The sequence below is a fragment of the Geotrypetes seraphini genome, chromosome 7, assembly GCF_902459505.1.
Source record: "Geotrypetes seraphini chromosome 7, aGeoSer1.1, whole genome shotgun sequence".
NCBI lineage: Eukaryota > Metazoa > Chordata > Amphibia > Gymnophiona > Dermophiidae > Geotrypetes > Geotrypetes seraphini.
Genome location: NC_047090.1, coordinates 136,486,774 through 136,512,521, shown reverse-complemented (window position 1 = coordinate 136,512,521; position 25,748 = coordinate 136,486,774). Strand labels below are relative to the sequence as shown.

The 25,748-nt window shown below is 40.9% G+C and overlaps 1 protein-coding gene across 9 annotated transcripts in view; it reads left to right on the top strand.

Annotated features, from left to right (window-relative positions):
• TXNDC16 (thioredoxin domain containing 16) overlaps positions 1-25,748 on the top strand; it is a 129,887-nt gene that overhangs the window by 93,599 nt on the left and 10,540 nt on the right. For all 9 annotated transcript variants that reach the window (XM_033951998.1, XM_033951994.1, XM_033951989.1 and 6 more), the window contains 6 exons: positions 8,116-8,175; positions 8,375-8,546; positions 10,285-10,418; positions 13,500-13,584; positions 14,739-14,877; positions 15,961-16,121. In XM_033951998.1, the coding sequence (XP_033807889.1) occupies positions 8,116-8,175; positions 8,375-8,546; positions 10,285-10,418; positions 13,500-13,584; positions 14,739-14,877; positions 15,961-16,121 (751 nt within the window). The remainder of the gene's footprint in view (positions 1-8,115; positions 8,176-8,374; positions 8,547-10,284; positions 10,419-13,499; positions 13,585-14,738; positions 14,878-15,960; positions 16,122-25,748) is intronic.

Genomic DNA, 25,748 nt, shown 5'->3' with positions numbered 1-25,748 from the left:
CTCCTCTGACATCACTTCCTGTTTCTGCATGGGCGGGATGAGCCAGAGGGAAAACTGGAGCAGACCATAGGCAGCATATGTGCAATGCTACCATGGATCAACAGAAGACCACCTTTAAGGCAAATGCTGAACCCTGGGTGGAGGGGAGGAAGTGATGGCATGACTCCCCCCACCACACACACACATTTTGCCAATGGCCACTGATCCTCTCCCATTGCCCAAAGAAGTGAATGAAATGGTACATATTTGCCTATATGATAGTTTCAGATATTATGGCCAGTCCTAGTAGAGAAGCAAGCAGGTTTCTGGAGTAGCCTAGTGGACAGTATAGTCAACCATAGAGATGGGGACTCGGTCCCATATCTCACTCTAACTACTACATTTATGATGAACTATGTGAGCCTTCTAAAACCCACTCTAATCACACTGTACCTACATATAGGTGTCACTTGCAGGCATAAGGGCTATTGTTGTGGTGTACAATTGGGTTCAGTAGGTTTTAGGTAGGTTTGGAGGGCTCTCCACACAATATAAGGGGGTTATGGTGCGATGTGTACCTGGTACCTTTTATGTGAAGTTCACTGCAGTGCTCCCTGAGATGCCCCATTGCTCTGTTGGGATGTTCATGTGGCCAGTCTGCTACAGCTACAGGCCCCTTCTACATTTCAGTGCCTTGTTTTGTGTGGTTTTCTTTTAGATGTGTTTTTTTTCAAAAATGGTTCAAAAAGATAGACACACACTTGAAAAATGTCCATTAAAAAAAAAAAAAATCAAGATAGACATCTTGCAGTTTTGAAAATGAGCATGTTTGGTACTGGATTTTTGTGTATCTTCTGCAAAATGTCCAAAATTGGATTTGAACGTCACATTGAAAATGGACCTCCGTGTATAATAGTTTCTGCTCCTTGGACCTTATAGTCCAGTAGACAAACAGATAAGATACACATACAAAGCAAATAAAAAGCTTAAAGAAATTAGTTGAGAACTATTAAACCAGGTGGATTTGGGTTTATCTTTATTTTTTTTTGTTTTTAAATTCTTTATTCATTTTCGTATGTTACAACAAGTGTAGCAAATAAACTCATTTAAAACTTAAAGATACACACTTGATTAACTCTCATATAAGCATAATTTAACATTTCATTACAAATTAAAATTCTATAATATTTTAAATATTATGAAAGAAATCTAACATTTATATCATCCTTATTGAATCTAATAGTCCCTCCCCCTCCCTCCCTATTCAATAAATCATAGAATTATCCTTACTGTGAAATTATTGAAATACTCATGTATTATATAATAACAACAAGTAAAACCTACCCTTTTCCCCCCTAATCAAATACCTTAACATGGGAAAAGTTAATCATTCATTACAAAAATCTGTTAACGGTCCCCAGATTTTCTGAAATTTACTAATATAACCTTTTTGCGTTGCTATTGTGAGCTCCATTTTGTATATATGACACACAGAATTCCACCAAAAATTATAATTTAACCTGTCATATGATTTGGGTTTAATCGAGGTAGAAGAACTTAGATTGAGCAAAGTTGCAAGGAATGAAGCCTCTTAAGAGATTCTAGAGAAGTAGTAGAAGCTGAAACCCTAGAAAAGAGTGATTCCACTGCACAACAAAGTTTTTGCTTCCTGAACACTGCTGGGTGTTTCTTATAGAATTTTGGGTGCTGATCATGAATATTACATCAAAAATTACCCATCACGTACCATTTCAGAGAAATCTTCAATTTTGTCGTGATTTTTTCTTATATTTGGATGCAAACAATTTTTTCTCCCATAAGTGTCTTATCAACAACGGTTTGTGCCGCCTGGGTATGTCCATGCATAAAATCTAGCCAGGTTGGAAGCTGTTTTATGGAAGATGACATCCTGGGCATGTCTGGGCAGGTCTGAACGAGCTTGCGCTGTCTCACCATGCTATAATGGTGGCTTCCATACACCGATCCTGCTCATTTGGTTAATATAGATAGTCCGTGTGTGTATATAGTATCAGTATAGTAAAGTATAGTAGTATAGTAGCTGTAGCAATATAACAGTAAGTAAGCTTGATGCTATAGACGTTTTGGTGTCGGGCAATATGTCTCGTCGGTGTCGTAACAGCCGCGACACATTCTGCTATATCTGTGGGGAATATACACTTACGCCTCAGAGACGTTCGATGACTGCCCTTGTAAAGAAAGCCTATCATCTGTATTTTGGCTGCAAAATAGGTGATCAAGACAAGCAATGGGCGCCTCACATTTGCTGTGCGACATGTGCTGTTAGTCTGAGAGCCTGGCTCAGAGGTACTCGAAAGACGATGCCATTTGCTGTTCCGATGATATGGCGAGAACAGAAAGACCATGTGACGGACTGTTATTTCTGTTTGACTAATGTGTCTGGTTTCTCTGCCAAAAACAAGAAGTCAATTGAATATCCTAATCTGCCTTCAGCAATGAGACCCATGCCACATGATGACAGTCTTCCAGTTCCGAAACCACCAGAGGATTGGACCTTAGACGAACCAGATGAAGAAACTGCAGTGCAGGGTTCTAACAGTGACATTGACCCGGATTTTGAACCATCCTCATCAGGCGATCCACATCTGATAACACAGTCCGAATTGAACGATTTGGTCAGAGATTTGGGTCTGTCAAAAGCAAAAGCTGAGCTGCTAGGTTCGAGACTGCAGGAATGGTGTTTGCTATCACCAGGTACGAAAATTTCTGTGTTTCGAGACCGGCATCATGATATAACCAAATTTTTTGCACAAGTCGACAGTCTCTGTTTCTGTTGTGACATTGAAGGATTGTTCTCGGTCTTTGGTTGTGATCACAACCCGGAAGAGTGGCGTCTTTTCATTGATTCGTCAATGTTAAGCCTGAAAGCTGTTCTGTTGCACAATGGCAACGTTTATCCTTCAGTACCTGTTGGCTATGCAGCACATATGAAAGAAACATATGAGAATATGGAAATGTTACTAAAGTATGTCCAGTATACCAGGTATAACTGGAATATCTGTGGAGACCTCAAAGTCGTTGCTCTGTTACTAGGACTGCAGCTTGGCTATACAAAGTACTGCTGTTTCATCTGCGAATGGGACAGCCGAGACAGAGAGTCGCACTATTCTAGAAAGAACTGGCCACTCCGTAAAAAGTTAGTTCCAGGACAGAAAAATGTAGCACATGAATCGCTTGTTGACCCGACAAAGATATTTTTGCCTCCTCTTCACATTAAACTGGGACTCATGAAGAATTTTGTGAAAGCAATGAACAAGGAAGGGGAAGGTTTTCGTTATTTAAGACAGATGTTCCCAAGAATAACTGATGCCAAGATCAAAGAGGGTATTTTTGTTGGCCCCCAGATCAGACATGTTATGAGTGACAAGCGATTTGAAGATCTGTTAGTTGGGCCGGAAAAAATTGGCTGGAAAGCCTTGAAAGACGTTGTTGACAATTTTCTGGGCAATTACAGAGCCCCAAACTACATTCAGCTGGTAGACAAACTTCTCAAAGCATACAAGAGAATGAAGTGCAATATGTCACTCAAGATTCATTTCCTCCATTCACACTTGGACTTCTTCCCCGCAAATCTCGGTGCTGTGAGTGACGAGCACGGTGAAAGGTTTCATCAAGACATAGCTACGATGGAGAAACGATACCAGGGCAATTGGAATCCGTCAATGCTTGCCGACTATTGTTGGATGCTACAACGTGATGCACCAGACACTGAATATAAAAGAAACTCGGGAGCAAAACACTTTTAATTCTGTTTCATTTAGTCGCTTGTGCGAAACGTAAACTTGACTATATATTTTATTGTCAGTAAACATAAAAATGTCTATTTCTCATAGTTCTTACGTGATGCAGTAAAACCAAAACCATATTTGAGCATACCAAGTTGGTACCTGTCATAATCACCAAAAACTTTTCAGGAATCAAGACTTAACCAAAAAATTGTTGTGCAGTGTTCTTAGGTGTAGTTCAGTAGAAGCTAGTTACTGCTTAATGAAAACAGAGAAAGCTGCAAAAATAATCAGAACCCTTCTGTATGAGCTAGTCTATAAGAGAAAGGTGTGAGCTAAATTCAAATAGAATAAAATTAACTCTCATTATAGTACAATTCAACATATTTATCACCGTTTAAGCTAGTGCTTCTAATGCAATGCATTAGCATACTTTGTGCAAAAATTTTCTTACTTGATTTCGGGAAGCTTTTGTGTAGAATTCAGTTACTTCTTATGTTTAAGGACATTCATGAGAATATATAGTAGTGATAAAAGGAGATACTTTTTAAATAAAAATAGTAGATGCCTATTATATGTTGAACTCTATAGCCCCCACAAATTGGTAGCAGGGTGTGATAACGGGAACCATTACTGCGGTATAATTACCATGGTAATGGGAAGCACTTTAGCAAATGCTGCGGGAACAGGGAGACTGGGGGGCACCGCATTTGTCTTCTTTACATGCCACTGGCAGCAGTTCTTAAATATTGCTGGCAGCTAACCCAGAAGCCTTCCCTTTGAGGCGTTTGCATTTTGTGTCAGAAGGAAGGCTTCCGGGTCAGCTGCTGGCAGTGTGTAGGAGCTGCTGCCGACGGCCTGTGAAGAAGATAAGAGCGGCAGTTTGTGTAATGTATGATGTTTATTAAAATTAAATAGTTAGAAAAAAAAAGGATACTGTGCTAGATGGACCATTGGTCTGGCCCAGTATTGCTGTTATTATGGTCTTTGCAAGGTTTTGTATTACTTCTTGATGTATCTTGATGTACTTCTTTGGCACTGAAGGGAAGTTTTTTGTAGCAGTTACTGAAGTGACTGCATATTTTAAAGTCATCTGCCTTGACCTATCTGAAAAAAGCAGAATATAAATGGTAGTTGATTAAAATTTTCTCTGCATAGCGTATGCTTTGTGTGGTTTAATTTTGTGATTACCATTATGCATTGTTAGTAAGATTATCTAATCTAATCTAATCCTTAGGTTTGTATACCGCATCATCTCCACGTTCGTAGAGCTCGACGCGGTTTACAGTAGGAGAAATAGGAAGGAACTACAACAGAGGGTTAGAGGTAGAAGTGTGAAGAAAATTTACAGGACTTGGGATGCCAAGATATAAAAGTTTCCTTGATTCCTAAGTTGGAGGGAGACTTACATTTTTTGAGAAAAGCCAGGTTTTCAGATGTTTGCGGAAAACTTGGAGAGAGCTCAAGTTCCGAAGAGGGGAGGTAAGGTTGCTCCAGAGCTCAGTGATTTTGAAGTGGAGGGAGGTCCCTAGCTTTCCTGTGTGGGAAATGCCTTTTAGCGAGGGGAAGGATAGTTTTAATTTGTGGGAGGATCTGGTGGTATTAGGGTTTGAGGAATTCCAAGAAAGAGGGATAAAGGGAGGGAGGATACCATATAGGATTTTGAAAGTTAAACAGGCGCATTTATAGTGGACCCTGGCGATTATCGGAAGCCAGTGGAGCTTGGCCAGGAGCGGGGACACATGGTCAAATTTACTTTTAGCGAAGATGAGCTTGGCTGCGGCATTCTGAATCCATTGGAGTCTGTGGAGGTTTTTCTTAGTTAGGCTTAAGTAGATAGAGTTGCAATAGTCCAATCTGGAGAGGATGATGGATTGGACAAGGAGGGTAAAATGTTTTTGATGGAAGCAGGATCTAACTTTCCTCAGCATGTGAAGGCTGAAAAAGCATTTTTTTTACCAAGGATTGGAGGTGGTCATTGAAGGACAATGTGGAATCAATGATGATGCCCAAGACCTTGCTCGAGAACTCAAGCTGCAGAGAGGAGCCAGAGGGTAGTGGGATGGAGGTGGGTAGGTGATCTAGTTTTGGACCAAGCCAAAGAAGTCTTGTTTTGGACTCATTCAATTTCATTTGCACAGTGTGGGCCCAGGATTGTAGGTTCATTATACAAGAGGATATGTTCTTAGACAGGTCGGTGAGGTTCGAATCGGTCTCGAGGAGGACGAGGATGTCGTCTGCATAAGTGTAAATTGTTTCAAGGGGGGATAGGTGGAGGAGTTTTAGGGAGGACATATAGATGTTGAAAAGGATAGGGGATAGTGGAGAGCCTTGCGGGACTCCACAATTCGGTTTCCAGGGGGAGGATGAGGTGCCATTCATGTTAACAATGTAAGAACGAGAGCGGAGATTATATTGTGTGTATATGAAAAATGAATGGAAGAAATGGCATTACAATTAGTTCTCTTATGGGGGTGGGGTCTGGGGTGGAGCTTTTGGGCCCCAAACAAAAAAACATTCTATTGCCTAAGAACATAATACAGACATGATCTTGTAGGCTACAAATGTTGAACAGATAAAATACTCAAGTGCGCATAAGTAGCTGTCTATTTTATATCTATTGCATGACCAAATGTTAACAGAATATTGGAGCTTTTTTATGCTAGAAAATCCTAACTTGGAAAATGTGGTCAAGTTTTATGCCTTTTTTTTTGTTTGTTTGTGTGTTTTTTTTGTGCAATTTGTATATAGTCAAATAAGTGGAATAAACTAGCTGATCAAAATTCATCAGGCAACAGTCAGCATGTTTTTAAACACTGTCTGTCGCTGGCTAAGTTAGACCTCAATGTTAACTGACAGGCTATGCCTGGGCACCAACATTGAACATTCAGGTCTGACCATAGTTCTGCTAGCTGTTTATGTGGATCCTATGTAAAATTCAGTTGGGGCTTGCATAAAATACTTATGTGGGTTCCAGATGAATATCAGCTGGGACCTGCATAAGTGTCTCTGTCAGTTTCTTTATCCCTCCAGCCAATTAAACTCCCCTTCCTGAATACCTCTGCCAATTCAGATCCTTCCTACACTCCCTCTCCTGTTGATTCAGACACTCCTTTATATCCCTCTCCTGAAACCAAACCCCCCATAAGGTCTTCCTCTATTCCTAGTGGTCCAGTAGGAGTATCTGAGTAGGAGTGGTCCCTATTTGCCCCCTGTCCCTAGTGGCTTCATAGCTAGCAATAGCCCCATAGTACTACAGCTAGTGTTTGCAGCAAGAGTGCGTTGGGATCTCTCTTGCCTAGATACACTTACTGGGGGAGGGGGGAGGCATTGAGAGTAGGAACATGATAACAGGGTGGGGGTTTGGGAGGGGATGTCTGATCACAGGGGTGGGGGAAGAAGAGGAGCATATCCAACAATGTTGGCTGCTAGTTGGAAGCTCTGCAGGAGCTGGCTTCTGCATAGCTAAGCAATCAAAGATAGGTCTACTATTTATGCAGGCACTGAATATTGCCAGAACCTGCATAGTTGCCTGCTTCTCCCTAACTCTGCCCTGATAATGCCCCTCTCCAGCCCACTTTAAAAACAGCCAGTCAGAGTCAATATTTAGTTGCCTTGCCTGGTGAGAGCCACTAAATACTGGCAGCTGGCTCTCAGCAGGTTTTCCTGCCTGCTTAAATTGCTTTGAATATTGACCCATATAGGTTCTTAAGGAATGCTGGCGAGTATGTTAGGGGCAGAGGTTTATCGCTCATTTCTTATATATATTTCAAACCCATGCTCAACAAAGCTTTTTTTCTTTTACTAATCATAAAAACTAATTTCTCATGTTTGTGCTCATGGAATGCAATCTAGTATAATTGATTCTTATTAGATGTTAATCTACAGCCTATCACATTTTGTACTGAAGATTTATCCTTTCCTAAATACAAGAACAGAAGCAATTAGCTCTATAGTATTTTACTTAGTTACTGAACAGCTTATCAGTCATGTATATTATGGGCTCCTTTTACTACGGTAAGTGTTTTTAGCGCGCGCTGAAGATTAGCGCGTGCTAACCCCTGCGCTATGCGGAAAAACTAACGCCAGCTCTATGGAGGCGTTGTTGTCTAGTGCATGCTAAAACTGGTAGCACAGCTTAGTAAAAGGAGTCCTATATGTTTTTCAGTCTTCTACAGTAATGGGTGTTGAGATAAATTCAGAAGCTGATGCAATAAAATATAAAAGCATTAAGAAGAAATACTATTATGAAACAGAATTTTAAATTTGCTATAGTTATAATTTTGGAACTTTTTCTCTTACTGAATTTTTTTACAAGCAGAATATAGTATGTATATTAGAATCATAATTATTCACTTTTTTATATATATAGGGGAAGCAGTGTCCTTGACTGTTTTGGAGTCCTACGTAGAAGTGGCTATGAAATTGAAAGGTATCATATCTTTTTTTTTTTTTTTTACTGTTACTAATCACCTAAAATGTTTGAGGTTTGAACTGTACTTTGAGTTAGATTCATGAAGGTATGATGTAGAAACGAATATTAAAATAAAACTAATTTCTTAAATAGTTAAAGTTAATAGCTGAAAAGTTATAAATATCATATTTGAATCACATTGTGTCTCCTACTCTAGAAATATCATCTGATGTTTTACTGAACAGAGTTAACTGTGCTGACTGGCCTGATGTCTGCAAGAAACAAAATGTCACATATTTCCCTGTTGTAAAGATGTATTTCCATGGAGAGAGTCCATCACTTTATACTGGGATGTTGGGTACAAAAGATCTCCTCAGGTTTATTATGTTGTAAGTACTGTAGTTAGGCCATTCTTCTTTGAAGATTACTGTATATTTATGTTTATAGGGGGAATTCAATAAAGATCACTGGATCGCAGACCCACATGTTAACTAAATAAGTACCAATTAGTATTAACAATTGGTGTTAAGCACTATTGGCAGTAATTAAGAATTATGCGTGGATCTGCCCTATTTATTTATTTATTTTTTTGTAAATCTTTATTCATTTTCAATTCTTACATCAAGTGAAAATACATAATAACAGACAATTATCTCACAACACTTGAAATTACATTCAAATAATCTTGTACGATAAATTAAATACCCCCCTTTTTATCAATATTTCTATTTCCATATGAAATACATTACCCTCCCTAACCCCAAATATAATCTATCCATGTGCTAAGATATCTGATCATTAGAGTAACTAGCCAATGGTCCCCATACTCAGAGTCCGATTTCTGCAAATAATAATAAGTTATTATTAATATTGACAGGGGTCGCCATGCAACAAATTACTCAAAATTGGAAAGGTTATACTAAATTAAATTACACATTTTGGTGGAATTCAGTTTGCCACATATATAAGATGGAAAAGGTGATGGCGTTACAACAAGGGAATGTTCAGATCTGCCCTATTTATAATATATTTCATAGCACACAACTCAAAAGGGGAAGTGACCATGTGAGGGACATAGGTGGGTCAAGGCGCAATGTTATAGAATACGTGCATTTGTGCTTTTAGCTGTCATTAGTTGAGCATGAGCATTTATACCAGCCTTTGGTAGACATAAATGCTCATACCCAAGGTTAGGTGCAAAATGTGTGCTAAGCTAGTATTCTGTAAAAGTCATTCTGTGCAAACTGCCTTTGGGCACCATTTATTGAATTCCCACCATAAAACATACCTACACATATAACATGCGCAACTTGCATGTCTATTTAAAAATAAACTTATACCCATTATACTAGTTTATTTTTTTAAGTATGCTAGTTACAAAATTCATGCATTTGTTCTTAAGGATTTTTATTTTTAGGCTTTTACAGGCATTATTAGCACATGTAACCTGCAAAACAACTGCCTGACAACCAGGGGAACTAGGCTCTGTTCCCACTGCAGCTCCTTGTGACTCTGGGCAAGTCATTTAGGGGGGAATTCAAACAATGTTAGGACTTTAAGGTGCAATAAATGACCCTTGCCTTGACTTAAATCACCCTAATGCTGCAAGCCCCAAAATAGTGCAGCGATATTTAAGTCGCTGTGCAAATGCATGTTTTGCATCTCATTACTATGCAAATTGTCTAACATGATTTGCAGTGATATACCGTAAGTTGCATTAGGGCCTAAAAACGATGGCAAAATAACCCCATCTCTGTGCTGGGGTTATTTTACCATTCGGGAGCTTTGGGCTGGCCAAAGCCACAGCCCAATGCTCCAAGGCTGCAGGGATGAATCCCCTCCCATTTGAGACCCAAACCCTCCATGCTAACTGATTAGAACTGAAATAAATAATACCAGAAAGTGAGATATAAACTTATTTCAAGGAAAAGAGCCTCAGAATCTTGAGCTGATTTTACCCACAACGGGTTTTTTTTTTTTGTGAATGCCGTTCCCTTGCTCCTGCTCACGTCACAGGCTCAACTTCCATCCTACCACCTAATGTATTTGCACTTTAAAAATTTTTTTTCCAAAGATTCTCGATATCTAACTCCTGAATAAGAACAGTGTTTCCTTTTCATTGTTCAGGAGCAGACTTCCTTGTCCTTTTAAGCTAACTACAGATGAGGATGTGGAGAAATATTTAAGTGGACAGTTCCATCAAGATTTATCACACAACAATATCTCACTTTTAGGAATATTTAGTTCAGACATGAATGAAGGTAAGTAGAACAAACAAAATTAATTTTTAGCATACATAGAATATCAGTATTAGGAAAGACTCTGGTGTAAAAAAATTAAGATCCATTTTCATGCTGAATTTTTCTGTATTTCATAGTAGGCACTTGTGAAAGAATGTTTTAGAAATTTTAACTTAGCTACAGTAAAAAGTGGACTTAGTGGGTCTTTCCTGCCTGCCTTAGTGGGTCTGAAATTTTTTATTGAAAAATTTGCATAATGAACATATCAGACAACAATAACCAATAAATATATGTATAATCATACATGAGAAATGCCATAAAAGAAAAGTCATTAGAATTGAGAAGATAATTTTTCAGAGCAGACCATTTCTTATCAAAATTCTTAGAAACATTGGATTTTTTTAGCAATATATGACTTATATCTGACCACCCTTTTACAAAACCGCGATAGTGTTTTTTAGTGTAGGCCGGCATGCTGAATGCTCTACCCTGCTCCCGACGCTCATAGGATTCGGAACTCTATGAGTGTTGGGAGCAGCGCAGAGCATTCAGCACGCTGGCCTGCACTAAAAACTGCTATCGCGGTTTTCTGAAGCGGGGGAATGTTAAATAGTTTGTCATAATTTACTTGGGATCGATCTTTCCAAGAGGCACAGATGACTTTTAGTGCAAGTGAAAGAAGTGAATCTTTACAAAAATGTTTTCTTTAATGGCCGTGTACCACTATTGCCATTAGTATATGATCATTTTCTAAAAATGGCCACATGAGCACTTACTGCCACACATTTTGTAGGCAGTAAGGGTTCATGCAGTATCGGTGCACTAACCAGTTAGTTCGTGGAAACAGAGAAGCGCTAACTGGTTGGTGCGGGAATGCCCACTCTCTATCCATAAAATGTAAACACCAGCACTAGTTTAATAAAGTGTATTAGAATAAAGATACATATAATACCAAACTCAGCTGAGGGAAATTATCTCGCAGCTTTGCTAGACTTCATTCAACTAAGGTTGAGATTTAATATTCACTGGTCCTCAGCGGGCCACCACACACTCGAAAACTCTCATTGTGCATGGCTTTACGCTTCCACTCGTCATTGGAGCCAGCACGTATTTTTAATTTGCTTTCAAATAATTAAGTATTAAGTATAAATACTAAAAGTACTTAGCTTTTAGTAAGACGCTGTGCAGGGGGGATTTATTTCTTTACATCGACATGTTTCGCCCGTGTGAATCGATGGGCTTTATCAAGGTTCCCACTCCCTCTTAATAACATTCAGCCACCATTGCGTCAAAACGAAAAGGCGCAATGGTGGCTGAATGTTATTAAGAGGGAGTGGGAACCTTGATAAAGCCCATCGATTCACACGGGCGAAACATGTCGGTGTAAAGAAAAAATCCCCCCTGCACAGCGTCTTACTAAAAGCTAAGTACTTTTAGTATTTATACTTAATACTTAATTATTTGAAAGCAAATTAAAAATACGTGCTGGCTCCAATGACGAGTGGGAGCGTAAAGCCATGCACAATGAGAGTTTTCGAGTGTGTGGTGGCCCGCTGAGGACCAGTGAATATTAAGTCTCAACCTTAGTTGAATGAAGTCTAGCAAAGCTGCGAGATAATTTCCCTCAGCTGAGTTTGGCACTCTCTATCCATGACATACCCCCTGAAAACATTTGTAGAAAAATTATTTAGCAGACAGACTGGGGACCAAGGTGGCCACAGCAGCAGCTGTGGTGAGTAGCTCTCATTAAGTTGTCCCTTTCAATGGGAAAGCATAAGGATACTGTGAGGATTACCAGCTCCTGAACTCAAGGGGAACTCTCTATCCAAACCGCTATCACTTGTTTGCTTTGCTTTCTACACCCAAAAGTGCCAGTCTAATTTTGGGACCTAATGAGAGGTTGACTTTGGATGCTTTGGGGCCCATAATCAAAAGACATAGATGTCCAAAAAGCATCCTAAATTAGCACTTGGACGTCCTAATCGCCAGGATGTCCAAGTGCTGATAATCAAAACTGTCTTTTTGTATGTCTAGCAAGGTGTTCGAGCATCTATACGTTCAGAGCATGAGATGGGCGTGGTGGAGGCAGGCTTTGGGCGGTCTCAAGGGCAGGTTAGACATAGACGTGTTGCTACGATAATTATCAAACATTTTGCAAAACATCCTGGACAGAAGTTATACGTTTGAAACTAGACCTGATTTAGAAGGGTCTAAGTGCCACAAAGTTGCCCAAACTGACCATATTACCACTGCATGCATCAAGGTGAGACACCCCCACACTCCCCCAGTGCTCACGGACCCCCTCACACTCACAAAAATCAGAATATAAATGTACATACCTGTCTCTAGAACATCAGCACCTGGTATAGGAAAGCCTAGTAGAGCTCCACACAGGTGTCTTAAGTAGCCTGGTGCATCACGTAGCTATAGTTCAGATTCATCTTTCCCTTATGCATCACTTGCACTCACTTACATTAAACATATTCTACCATTTTGATGCTCACTCACAAGGTCTTCTTGCAATTTAACAATTTTGAACATTTTTGTGTCATAAGCAAGTTTAATTACTGTATATACTCGAATATAGGATGAGATTTTTCGGCCAAAAAATGGGTGTAAAACCTGGCAGGGGAGGGCATGAGGGAAGGGACACTGGGTGCAGATCCTGGCAAGGCATGGCACTTGAATATTAAGCCCCTGTCTTATATTCGAGTCAACCATTTTTCCTCCTTTTTTGAGGGAAAAATGGGGGTTTTGACTTATATTTGGATTGACTTATATTTGAGTATATGCGGTACCTCTCTAGCAATTCCTATCTCTATATCATTTATAAATATGTTAAAAAGCATTGGTCTTAGCACAGACCCCTGGGGAACTCCACTATGTACCCTTCTTCATTGAGAATATTCTGTTTTCTATCTTTTAACCAGTGGACTTTGATAAAGATAGTATGATCATTATTGTTTCTTTTTTAACTATTTTCCTTTTGTATTAATGGTATATTTTTTCTTTTTCATACAAGATGAATATCTTGATATGAAAAAAGAGTATTGTCTACAGAAGTGGATGTTGCTTATATTTTTTATATCATCTTGTTCATAGCAAGAGAAGCCTTTATTGAAGTGGGAAGCATCTTAAAAGGTTATTCAGCATTGGGAATTTACTTTGAAGAAAATGTGCAACATTTGTAAGTTAGCTTTTTAACTTTTTGAAGAGGTTGACATAAGCAGCATGTTTTAACCTTTCCAGATGTAACAACTTTTGAATATCCCATTAAATTCTGTATATCTTTGACAAACTGAACTTGCACTAACAATACTTATTTTCATAAGGGCCAGGCATAGATAAAACATGAGCAACGATGAACTTATAAAACGCAGAACATCTTGGTCCATCAATCCAATTGTGTTTTAAGATTCTAAATGAATACAGTTATTTGAGGAAACCAATAGAGTTTCTAACTCAGGTGTTCAGCAATTCAGTGATTAAAAGGCATTAATATAGAACCAAATTTTTCCCAGAGAAGGAAAAATGGTAAAACTAGAGGGCATAATTTGAGGTTACAGGGAGGAAGACTTAGGAGCAATGTTAGGAAATTCTTCTTCATGGAGAGGGTGGTAGATGCCTGGAATGCCCTCCTGAGGGAATTGGTGGAGAGGAAAACAGTGATAGAATTCAAAAAAGCGTGGGATAAAAATAGAGGATTTTTAATTAGAAAACGAAGGATATAAATTAAAGAACTAAGGCCCATATATGGTGATTTGGTGTAGGATGGGCTGGGGTGGGCATCAATGGGAACTCCACTAATATAGAACATGAGGATGTTACTGGGCAGACTTTAGGGGTAGATATCCTCTGCAAACGGGATGGTTGGATAGGGTGGAGTGAGCTTGGACAGCAAACTCAAGCATTTGGAACCTAGGACAATATCAGACTTTATAGTCTAAGGCCCAGAAATATCAAAGTATTTTTTTATTTATGGGCAGACTGAATGAACTGTTCAGGTTTTTAAATGTTGTCATTTACTATGAGGTCCTTTTATTAAGCTGCAGTAGGGGTTTAATGCGTGTAATACTGCACTTTAAACTGCCTGCCGCGCTAGCCGCTAACACCTGCATTGAGCAGGCGTTAGTGTTTTAGCCGGCCGCGGGGGTTAATCCGTGATGAAATGTCTGACTCGCTAACCCTGCTAGCGCAGCTTGATAAAAGGAGCCCTACGTTACTATGAAAGCAATAATGCATAAACTTAAAAATTACAACTGAATTTATATTTCCTCATTTCGCATTCTTGCTATGGGATATAAATTCAATTTGTTTAATTTTTCTATTTTTTTCCTTTAGATCTCACAGATTTGGTGTAACTCTGCCAGCATTGCTTCTTGCTAGGCACAATGACCAGGGAATTGATGGCTTCGCGCTTTCAAATTATAATGTAGAGGACATTGTTAAATGGATCAGAAAAAAATTATTGGAATCATTTGTGAGTGCAATTTTAATTGTATTTTAATTATCCAGCATTGATCATAGTAAACTAGCATTTGAGATACCAGTAATATGAGGGTGCTAACTTGGAAGAAAGGATGGTGCGATGTCCTAAGGGCTGTAAAATGACTGAAACTTGTACTCCAGAAATCTTGAGTAGATGGACATACGAATAAGGGCTCGTACGACCTCAATATCTTTAGCAAAGGAGAAACTCTGAGGGATCAGAGACTCCAGTAGATAGAACCTAAGCACAGTACTAGGCAGAGCTCTGGGTTTCTGGCCCAGAAATATCTAAGAAAAAGGACAATTTAAATTAAATCATTAATTTATAGAGAGTGTACGGTTGGGCAGACTGGATGGACCATTCGGTCATTATCTGCTGTCATTTACGATGTTACTACAGATCGGTTTTGTAGAAGAAGCTTGGACAACAATATAGAATCTAGGAGCAAATGACCAAGCAAATCTTTTTTATGAGAAAATTACCAAATACTAGTATCTCTTCCTGACAGTTGTGCTTAGTATCTTTAAGATACACTTCAAATACAGGTTAGATGTCAGCATCACTTGGTGTGTTGTCAATCATAGGGCAAATTGTGGGCCTTATGTGTACTGCAGCCTACTGGTCATTTACATTTGGCATGTACAGAAATTATTTGGGGAGGTTTTCCGGGGGGGGGGGGAGGGGAGATTCAACATCTGAGCTATACTGTATGCTGTTGGAAGCAGTGACCAAGCATGACAGCCATTTTGTCCCCTCTCTGAACAAATTTCATTCTTTATTAATAATCAGTTTTTGCTCTCTTCCTTTCTTGTCTCCATCTTTGGACAGTGGTGGTCCTTTAATTGCCCAACTTGAATTTAGGGGTGTAAACAAGCTTTAACCCCTTACTGCTTGTGTTAGGATACTTGAGCAAGCTATCATTTTAGTGGCATCAAAACAATGCAGAGGTTTTGACACATTTGATATACTGGGCTTTCAAAGCGTCCAGTTTTTGAGAATCGGATGGCAGAATTTTCAATTTTTGCATAGTTTTTAACAAGCTGATTGTATTGTACTTCTTTACTATTCTTTTAGTCAGAAATCACAGTGGAAAACCTTCCTGCTTACTTAAAACTTCAGAAACCCTTACTGATTTTATTTTCCGATGGCGATATAAGGCACAACGACCAAGGTGTGATTTTGAAACTGGTGAGAGAGAAGCATCTGGAGACATACGCTACTTGTTGGTTGAATATGTAAGTGTGCGCTGTATTTTCTCTAATGAGTAGAAAATAATCTACTAACTTTGATCCTTATCTCAAACTGATCCATCTTCAGGAAGAAAATAAATGTATCATTACTGTAGTAAAGCTAGCAGTAATAGACATCTAGATATACAGTATATGTGCATTTGGTATTGCAACAGCCATACCCACATAAATGTAAGTTTGACTAATGCAACATAAGTTTTAATCTAAGAAATATTCACTATTTCCAAATGGGCCAATGCAGTAGGGTATGAAAGGGCAACCAGTCAGTGGCGTACCCATCATTTTTTGACACCCCCCCACCCATCTGTATGAAAAACATGATTTTTAGTAACAAGCCACACATCACACATGAGTACCTAGGAAAAGGCAGCATCTTACATACTGCAGTGAGCAGTACAACATCAATACACCCATTGTAAAACTTAACAAGCCAGACTAGTACAGATCAATCCTGCAGTCAATCCTAACAAAAAACCTTGTCTTTTGAACACACAGAACATAGAAAACACCTTCGCCTAGTATGGAATATGTAATCACAAACTAACCCCTCCCTCTTTTACAAAACTGTAGTGTGGATTTTAGCCACGGTGGTAACAGCTTTGACGCTCATAGAATTCTGAGCATCAGAGCTGCTACCACAACGGCTGGCGCTAAAAAATGCTCCACAGTTTTGTAAAAGGGGGGATAAAATAGGAATACATAGACAAAGGTTAAATTGAACCAGTAAGAAGCTGGACTCTGCATACAGTGCACCACAGAAACAGTGACACATATCTCCTAAAGCAATAAATAAATAGAAAATTTTTTCTACCTTTGTCTTCTGTGGTTTCTATTTTCCTCATCTTCTTGTAACTCTCTTCTTTCCATCCACTGTCTGCTGTCTCTTCCCCTATATGGCATCTTCTCTCCTTCTATGCCCCTTCCAGAAACTGTATGCCTCCCCCTTCCATCTCTCTTTTCACCCCCATTGGTCTGGCATCTCTCCTCTCCTTCCCTCTCCCACACCTCTCTTCTGCAATCCCTTTCCCTTTTTTCCCTGCAATCTCCTTTTCCTTTTCAATTTATTTTCTGCATCTGTCTAGTTACGTTCTTACTACCCTCTCATCAATATCCTTTTTTACTGTCTACCTAAAGCTTGCCACCTCTTTCCTTTACCCCTCCAGTGTTTTTCTAACTCAATCCTTTTCTCCCCATCATGTGCCCTCCTTTTATTTACCCCTCCTTCCATCATGTACCCTCTTTCTCCAACCCTTCCATCTAGTACCTTCTCCTCTCTCTGTCCATCCAGCGTCTGCTCCCCTCTTTCTCTCCTCCCATTTTCCTTCCTGCATTTGCTCTCTTATCTCTCCCATCTGCACTTCCATCCAGCATAGGCTCCCCACTACCATCCAATGTCTGCCCTTTCTCTCGCCATCCACCCCTCTTCAAATCAGCATCTGCCCCCTTTCTTTCCCTCCAATATCCTTCCTCCTTATGTCTCTCCCCTTTCTCTGTACATCAGTTCCATCAGCACCACCCTTCCATATCACCCTGTCCCCTTTCTTTCCCTCCACCACTCTTCCATTCCAGCAGTCCTGCTCCTTTCTCTCCCTTCATGCAGCAAGGTCCGACGATGACTGTAGCTTCCGGCTGCCAGTCCACCCCACTCCGAAGTACTTGCTCTGGAGCGGACTCAGCAGCCGCAAGCTGGAAGGTCCTGTGATGACTCGTCTGCTGGCTCTGCTCTGGCAGACGCAGGAAGTTGTGGCAAAGTCTCGCAATAACTGCATCTGCCGGGTCCACCCCTTCTGACGTAACTTACTTCTTCCGGAGCAGAACCGGCAAACGAGTCATCGTGGGACCTTCCTGCACCTCAGTGTGGCTGCCGACTCTGCTGCAGAGAAAGTAAGTCAGAGGTAACATGACCATTTATTTTTTTCATCAAAAGGGGTCATCTATTAATTGACTGTGTATCCTTTCTTTCATTTCTTTCTTTCTGCACTCAGGCCCAACAATTGTCCCTTTCTGTTCCCTCCCTCCTTCCTTCCCGTGTCCTTAGTGCCCCCAGTGCCTCCTTCCCGTGTCCTTAGTGCCCCCAGTGCCTCTTTCCCGAGTCCTTAGTGCCCCCAGTGCCTCCTTCCTGTGTCCATGGTGCCCCCAGTGCCTCCTTCCCATATCCTTAGTGCCCCCAGTGCCTCCTTCCCGTATCCTTAGTGCCCCCAGTGCCTCCTTCCTGTGTCCATGGTGCCCCCAGTACCTCCTTATGTCCCCCCCACTGTCTTCCAGATTTTGTCCATCCCCAAAGCCAGCCTGCCTGTCTGCCTACCTATCTCCCTCCCTCCTGCGCTAAAGCCAGCCAGCTTGCCTGCCTACATCCTGTCCTCCCTGCCACGGAAAAAAGAAAAAAAAAAGCGCCTCTCCCCTTCCTTTCCCCTGGTCCGCATCTGCAATCTTACCTCCCCCCTCCCCCCGCAGACAAGAAGTCTTTCCGACATCAGAGGATGTTCCGGGCCAGCCAATCACTGCCTGGCTAGCCCGGAACGTCCTCTCCGACGTCAGAATTGATGTCGGAAAGACTTCTTGTTGGTGGGGGGAGGTAAGATTGCAGCGGCGCGGGCCAGGGGATCGGAAGGGCAGGAGGACCCGGACCTGGCCGGCTGTGCACCCCCCTAAGCCATGCACCCGGGGTGGACTTCCCCCCCATCCCCTCCCCCCCTTGGTATGCCACTGCAACCAGTGATTCACCTATTGAAAAGAACAAGAAAAGTTTTTATTTTGTGATGATATATCTTGATCTTGTATAAAGTGAAAAATTTGTCATTGAATTCTTTTTAATTGAATGGCGAAACAGCAATACAAAGTTAGCTCCTAAATGAAAACATATTAGCTCAGTATGAGAATTCAGATCACTTCTCTACTAATAGTAAAGTATTTTAAAACTAAATTATCATTCTGCTACGTGTTTACCAATTGCAAATTTAGAATTGCATACAATTTATAAAAAAGTAAAAATCATACTTTCCTATCATCAGTCCAGCTTAGTGGATTATAGACCCTATAAACGGCATCCTGATTGTAGGTGGCAGTAGGCATCCTACCACTGTCTAACCAGAGTTTAGATGTATATTTAAAAAAAAAAAAACAACCTGAGGCAGGCTGCCTACACTGTAGCTGTCTGTTGTGGTTGAGGGAGATATGTAGGGATGCTTAAGCTTGCACGAGGCTGGGCGTGGGCATGGCTTTGCCCGTATTTGGCCTTAGGTTAGCTTAAGCGGCCCTAGGTGTCTCCCTAGGGCCATGATAGGCACCTGAAATGCTGGCCTAAATTTCAGTTACACACGGCTGCTAAACTGATTGTGGCAAGGAAATCTCCCTGCCGCGATCAGCTGGGTGGCTGTGGCAGGGAACCCCCAAACCCCACTGCAAGCCAGCCAGCAGGAGGGATGCCCACTCCCTCCTACAGGCAACTCCCCCAACATCCCTGATAGGAGGCATGCCCAATCCCTCCTGCCACAAACTCCTAAACAATCCCCAGCAGGAGGGATGCCTACTATCTCCTGCTGGCACCCCCCCCCCCCCAACATCCCTGGCAGGAAGGATGCCCACTCCCTCCTGCTGGCACCAGGAGGGCAGAGAGAAAATCTGGTGCTCAGCCATTCTGGGCTTAGCCCCCTCCCCAGTCAGCTATCTGGTTACACCATTGAACACAATACAAAAACATCTGCAATGTATATATCCCATATTCTAGTTAATAAATTCAAAATAAAGCACTTTTTTTCCTACATTTGTTATCTAGATGGGTAAACATGAATCAGTTGCTTCCATTACATCAGGAATAGGTGAATCCATAAATTGTGACTGGGTGAGTACCACTTTAAATTTTTTTATATTTCTTGGATTCCCTGCTATGCTGTGTTTTTATTTTTCCTATGGTGGCTGAAGTGGCTAAGTGCTATTTGCGCTGCGCAGCATGGAAGACTGCATCGGGAGTCTTTTCCCATTGTTTCCTGGCCTCTGGACCACAGGGAACCCAAAAGAGATAAATTTTAAATTGGTACTCACCTGGTCGCAATTTTTGGATTCATCTGTTCTGATTAAAGGAAAGAAAGTTATCAGGTAATGCAGAATCTTACCTTATTCCTTCAAAAAGTACCACGACTAGGAGACACTCAATGAAGTTACTTTTTTTCACTTAATAAATAGTTAAGCATTGGAACAAGAGGATGTGGTAACAGCAGTAAGCGAATCTGGGTTTAAAAAAGGTTTAGAGACTAGGGGACACTCTATGAAACTGCATGGAAATATTTTTTTTAAACCAATAGGAGGAAATATTTTTTCAATCAGAGAATAGTTAAGCTCTGGAACGCGTTGCCAGAGGTTGTGGTAAAAGCGGATAGCATAGCTAGTTTTCAAAAAGGTTTGAACAAATTCCTGGAGTAAAAGTCCATAGTCTGTTATTAAGACCCTGGATCGGTAGCATGGAATGTTGCTACTCTTTGGGTTTTGGCCAGATACTAGGAACCTGGATTGGCCACTGTGAGAGTGGGCTACTGGGCTTGATGGACCATTGGTCTGACCCCAGTAAGGCTATTCTTATGTTCTTATGGAGAAGCTCCTAGAGGAAAAGTCCCTAGATAGGATGGAATCATGCTTATACGAGTATCTAGGATTGTGCTATGTACTTGTGATCTGGATTGGCCCCTACTGGAAGCAGGATCCTGAGCTAGATGGACCATCAGTTTGCCCCTGTATGGCTATTCTTATGTTCTTATATTGCCTTTATAATATAGGTTTAAAATAAGACTTTAAAATAAAAATTAAACATATAAAATTATCCATTGTATGTGTTTTAAGGTACCAAGATTTAAACCTATGTAATCATGCTAGTATTATTTAAAAAATAGTTTTTCTCAGACCTTTATTTCATTGTAACCTATAGTCTTTCAATGCTGTGCCTCTTCCTTTTAGATTTTATTTTGTTTTATTGTCTTCTCCTTATCTCTTTTCTAAACCAATAACAATCCACTACTACTACTACTACTAGCATAGTTTTTCCAAATCACGTGTTCAATTTAGTGGCATGAAATGAGAAAATTATCTCAAAGAACTTCTTATAATGACCTGGCAACAGAGTTTCAATGCCAAAAAATGCAAAGTCATGCACCTTGGCAGCCAAAATCCATGCAAGACTTACACCCTTAATGGCGAGATCCTAGCAAGGACTGTAGCAGAACGGGAATTAGGGGTAATCATCAGTGAAGACATGAAGACTGCCAATCAAGTGGAGCGAGCTTCATCTAAGGCTAGACAAATCATAGGGTGTATACGTAGGGGTTTCGTCAGCCGTAAGCCTGAAGTCATTATGCCATTATATAGATCCATGATGAGACCCCATCTGGAATACTGTGTACAATTCTGGAGGCCTCATTACCGCAAGGATGTGCTGAGACTTGAGTCGGTCCAATGAATGGCCACCTGGATGGTCTCGGGACTCAAGGATCTCCTATACGAGGAACGACTAGATAAATTGCGGCTATACTCACTCGAAGAACGCAGAGAGAGGGGAGACATGATCGAGACGTTCAAATATCTCACGGGCCGTAACGAGGTGGAAGAAGATATCTTCTTTCTCAAAGGTCCAACGGCAACAAGAGGACATCCGTGGAAAATCAGGGGCGGGAAACTACACAGTGACACCAGGAAATACTTTTTCACATAAAGAGTGGTTGATCGCTGGAATAATCTTCCACTTCAAGTGATCGAGGCAAGCAGCGTGCCTGATTTTAAGACGAAATGGGATCGTCACGTGGGATCTCTTCACAGAGAAAAGTAGGGGAGGGTCATTAGGGTGGGCAGACTGGATGGGCCGTGGCCCTTATCTGCCGTCTATTTCTATGTTTCTTTGTCAAGATTTTATAGAGGGATAATTAAACAGGTTTAACCTACATGTACTTTTATTGGAGTGACTCAAGAAAAAGATAGTCTGGTAACATAACAAAAATTGCTTTGTAACAGATGCAAGAGAACTTAAACAGGACTCTGGACTCTACCGGTAACCAATGAAGTTTTTGATAAAAAGGAGTAATGTGCTCCCATTTTTTAAATCCAAAAATGAGGCAAACAGCAGTATTCTGAACCAGTCTCAATTTTTTAAGTATTTTCTTGTAAGCCCCTAAGTATACAATATTACAGTAGTCCAAAATACTCAAAATAGAGGACTGTACCAGTAGACGAAAAGAAGCTTCATCAAAAAAACTTCTTGATGGTGTGGAGCTTCTAGAGTACCGAAATACAGTAAATCGGTATGTTTTTCCAGCATAAGATGTCTAAACAGAGTTACACCCAATATTTTTATGGATTGTTCAATGTTATATTCCAACCCATTCACATGAATCGTAGTTTCTTTGATCTTTTCATTGGGCGTTGCTAGAAAAAATTTCATTTTTTCAGTGTTTAATTTCAGTTTAAAGACTACCCGTACCACGCTGTCACCACTCTGCTGCCCGGGAACGGGACTCCACAGCACTACTAGTGGTTGAACATTAGAATTACACCGATGTGTGACCCGAACTGGAGTCACCCTGCAGGATTGGAGTGATGTGAGGAACACAGAAAAACACAACTCCCAAAGTTATATAATAAGGTGACTTTTACTCTCATCAAAAATAAAGTTCAAAATGGCATAACAAAAATAGATAATCATTTTTGTTCCACAGAAGCAAAAAAACAAAAACCACATTACAAAATTAGCAAAATAAAAGTTCAAGTTTTTCCTTCTTTTCACCAGAGGAAAAAACAATGTTCTTGAGCACTGGCTCACCTTAGAGCTAATGGCCAGAATGTGCTCTTCACCTGCTCCCAAACAGGCAACCATTACTAAAGTCCTCTGCATTGCTCTATGCACTGCTTGCAGATATTCAATAGAAGCCTCCAGCAAGGTAATGAGCCCTGCTGGGTAAAACAAGAGTGTCCCAGGTTTGCCTTACATTTAGCTTTTCAAAACAGCTATTCAAAATATCTGCCCAGGTGTTAGCAAACCTCACCCCAAAAATGAGCACTCTTAGCTTCCACGATTTAAACCCCCAAAATGCTGAGCTCCCAACCAGAAAGTCCCAACAAAACTCACAGTGCAGAAAAACAAAAGATCATTAGCACCTGGCAGTCAGTCCAACCTGCATAGGTTCAGGATCCTCAACCTCAGGCAAGCTCCCTTGAAAGTCCATCGGAGTTTCTTCTTCAATGTCCTGCAGATCCAAGTTGTCTCTGGCCTCAATTACCTCCATAGGTGTACTGGTATCACCACTGCCTGAACCAGGGGGGTCAACCTGGGAGAGGAACCTGATCCTTCTCCCTATCCTGCCTGTCTGCTTCTCCCAAGCTGCTGGCTTTTCTAGAGCAGGGCGACGCCCTGTTCTAGCTGAGTCAGCAGGCAACAGCACCGCTCTTGTGCTCCCCCGGTGGCGACCTGGATGTTGACTGCCTAGTGACTTCTCAGAGATTTCGGGCTTCCCCTGGGGGTCAACTGGGAAATTACCATGCTCAGGATCAGGACAGACCTTGGAATTTCCCTTCCGGGTTTTCTTCTTTACTTTTCCCCCTGTCCTAACTGGGACCTTGGCAGGCATCGTGTCTGACTGGTCACAACGCGTGTGCTGGTGCCTTCCCTCCCAATGTCGGCTCATGGGGCCATCAATTTTCAGTGTTTCGCAGAGCTGAGAAGTTGTTTCTTAGAGTTTTTCTAAGCACTTCTATATTTTTTGTGGCTTCCCATTTCTTTTTTTTCTCCCTTATTTTTGTCTAATTTTTCTATTTATTTCTTTTTCTTCTATTCAGTTTAAAAAGTTTGGATTTTTTACTGAATTTTTCTTTTGGGCCTTTGGACTCTCTTCAGCCTGTTTTCAGCGTCAAGCTTTTTCCAGCTTACCATCTACTCGACCTCCCCGGACCATAGATTCCTTTGACCTCACATCAGTTTTTCCTTTGATGTTCAAGGCTCTTAGCAGCTTCAAGCAGTGCACTCAGTGCCACAGGACCATTTCAGGTAAAGACCCACATAACTGGGGTTATTTCCCTTTACCCGCATGGACTGTAGAAGCGAACCATTCCAGATTTTCCACTCTGCCTCTAGGATACTACAGGTGAGTAACTATGCTTTACTTCAAAGACTTAGTTCTTTTCTCTCTCTCTCTCTCATAATATAGTCTCTGTCAATATATTTGCTCCTAACCAAGCCTAAATACTGGAAACTAATGCCATCTCAGGTCCCTTCTGGACACACACCAAATTACTTTAGAAATATTCTGCAAGATTCTTTCCTACCTGGCGATCTTTAACTCCTGCTCAGGTTGATTTTCTTTCCTCAGGACTGTAGCCTTCTCTCTCTCTCTCTATGCCACTGATGAGAGGTCTTCTCTCAGGCTGCTCCCTAGAGACTCTTTGACTTGAGTTTCTCACTATACTCTTGGAGACCTTTTGCTTCAGGGCTTCCCTGATCTGTGCTACCATAGGACATACGACCATCTCCCTGCCTAACTCCACTTACCTTAAGATGGGAGGGAGTGATCCTATGGGAACCCAACCATTTACTACCCACTCCCTCACATCCCCCTTTAAAATGTTTTACTTATTTTGTTTTTTTTATGAGGATGTTCTAGCTAGATCTTTTTCCATGCTGTTTTCCTTACTTGCAGACATAGCTTTTTTATCTGACACCCTTTCACTTTCAGCAGCGCACACAGCTTTGCTCACAGTGCAAGGTTGTCTGTACCTACGCCAAGTTACAGAGCATTTTCTGGCTGCAATAATTTCACGTGTGTGTGGTACTAACTACGGTTTTTCAAGGTCTGAACTCCCTTTTTGCCTGGTGTAATGTTAGTTGAACTGCTTTTGTTCCTGCTGGTGGCAGCATCTCCAAACATATGACAATGAGTGCCCCAGCAGTATCCTTTCTCATATTGCTGGCTAATTCTGAGAAACACACTCAGAATGATGATTCATTTATCCTAAATTTTGTCTGCTTTGTCTGATTCACAGGAAGGATTTGGGAGTAAGTTTTAAGAAACAATAGGCACCATTTACACATTGAAAAAAGCAGCTTCACATGTGTAAATTGGCAACACATCTAAATAATTTTTAGGAAAGATGCTACTTAAACATATATATAACAGAACTTAAGAATAGCAATTCTGTTTCCATAATGACCAATCCAGGTCACAAGTGCTTGACAGAAACTCATATAGTAGCAACATTTACATAGAAACATAGAAAGTTGACGGCAGATAAGGGCTACAGCCCATCAAGTCTGCCCACACTATTTACCCACCCTCTTAAGTCTACTGACCCCCTAAGTATAATTGTAATTATACTGTCACTCTACTGACCCGCTTATTCAAGTCCATACCCTAGTGACCCTATCCCTTGGCATGACCCTCGTAGGGATCCCACATAGGTATCCCATTTGTTCTTGAAGTCTGGAATGCTGTGTGCCTCGACCACCTGCACTGGAAGCTTGTTCCAATGCTCAATCACTCTCTACGTGAAGAAGTACCTCCTGGCGTCTCCACGAAACTTCCCTCCCCTGAGTTTGAGCGGATGTCCTCTTGTGGTCGAGGGTCCCTTGAGAAGAAAGATATC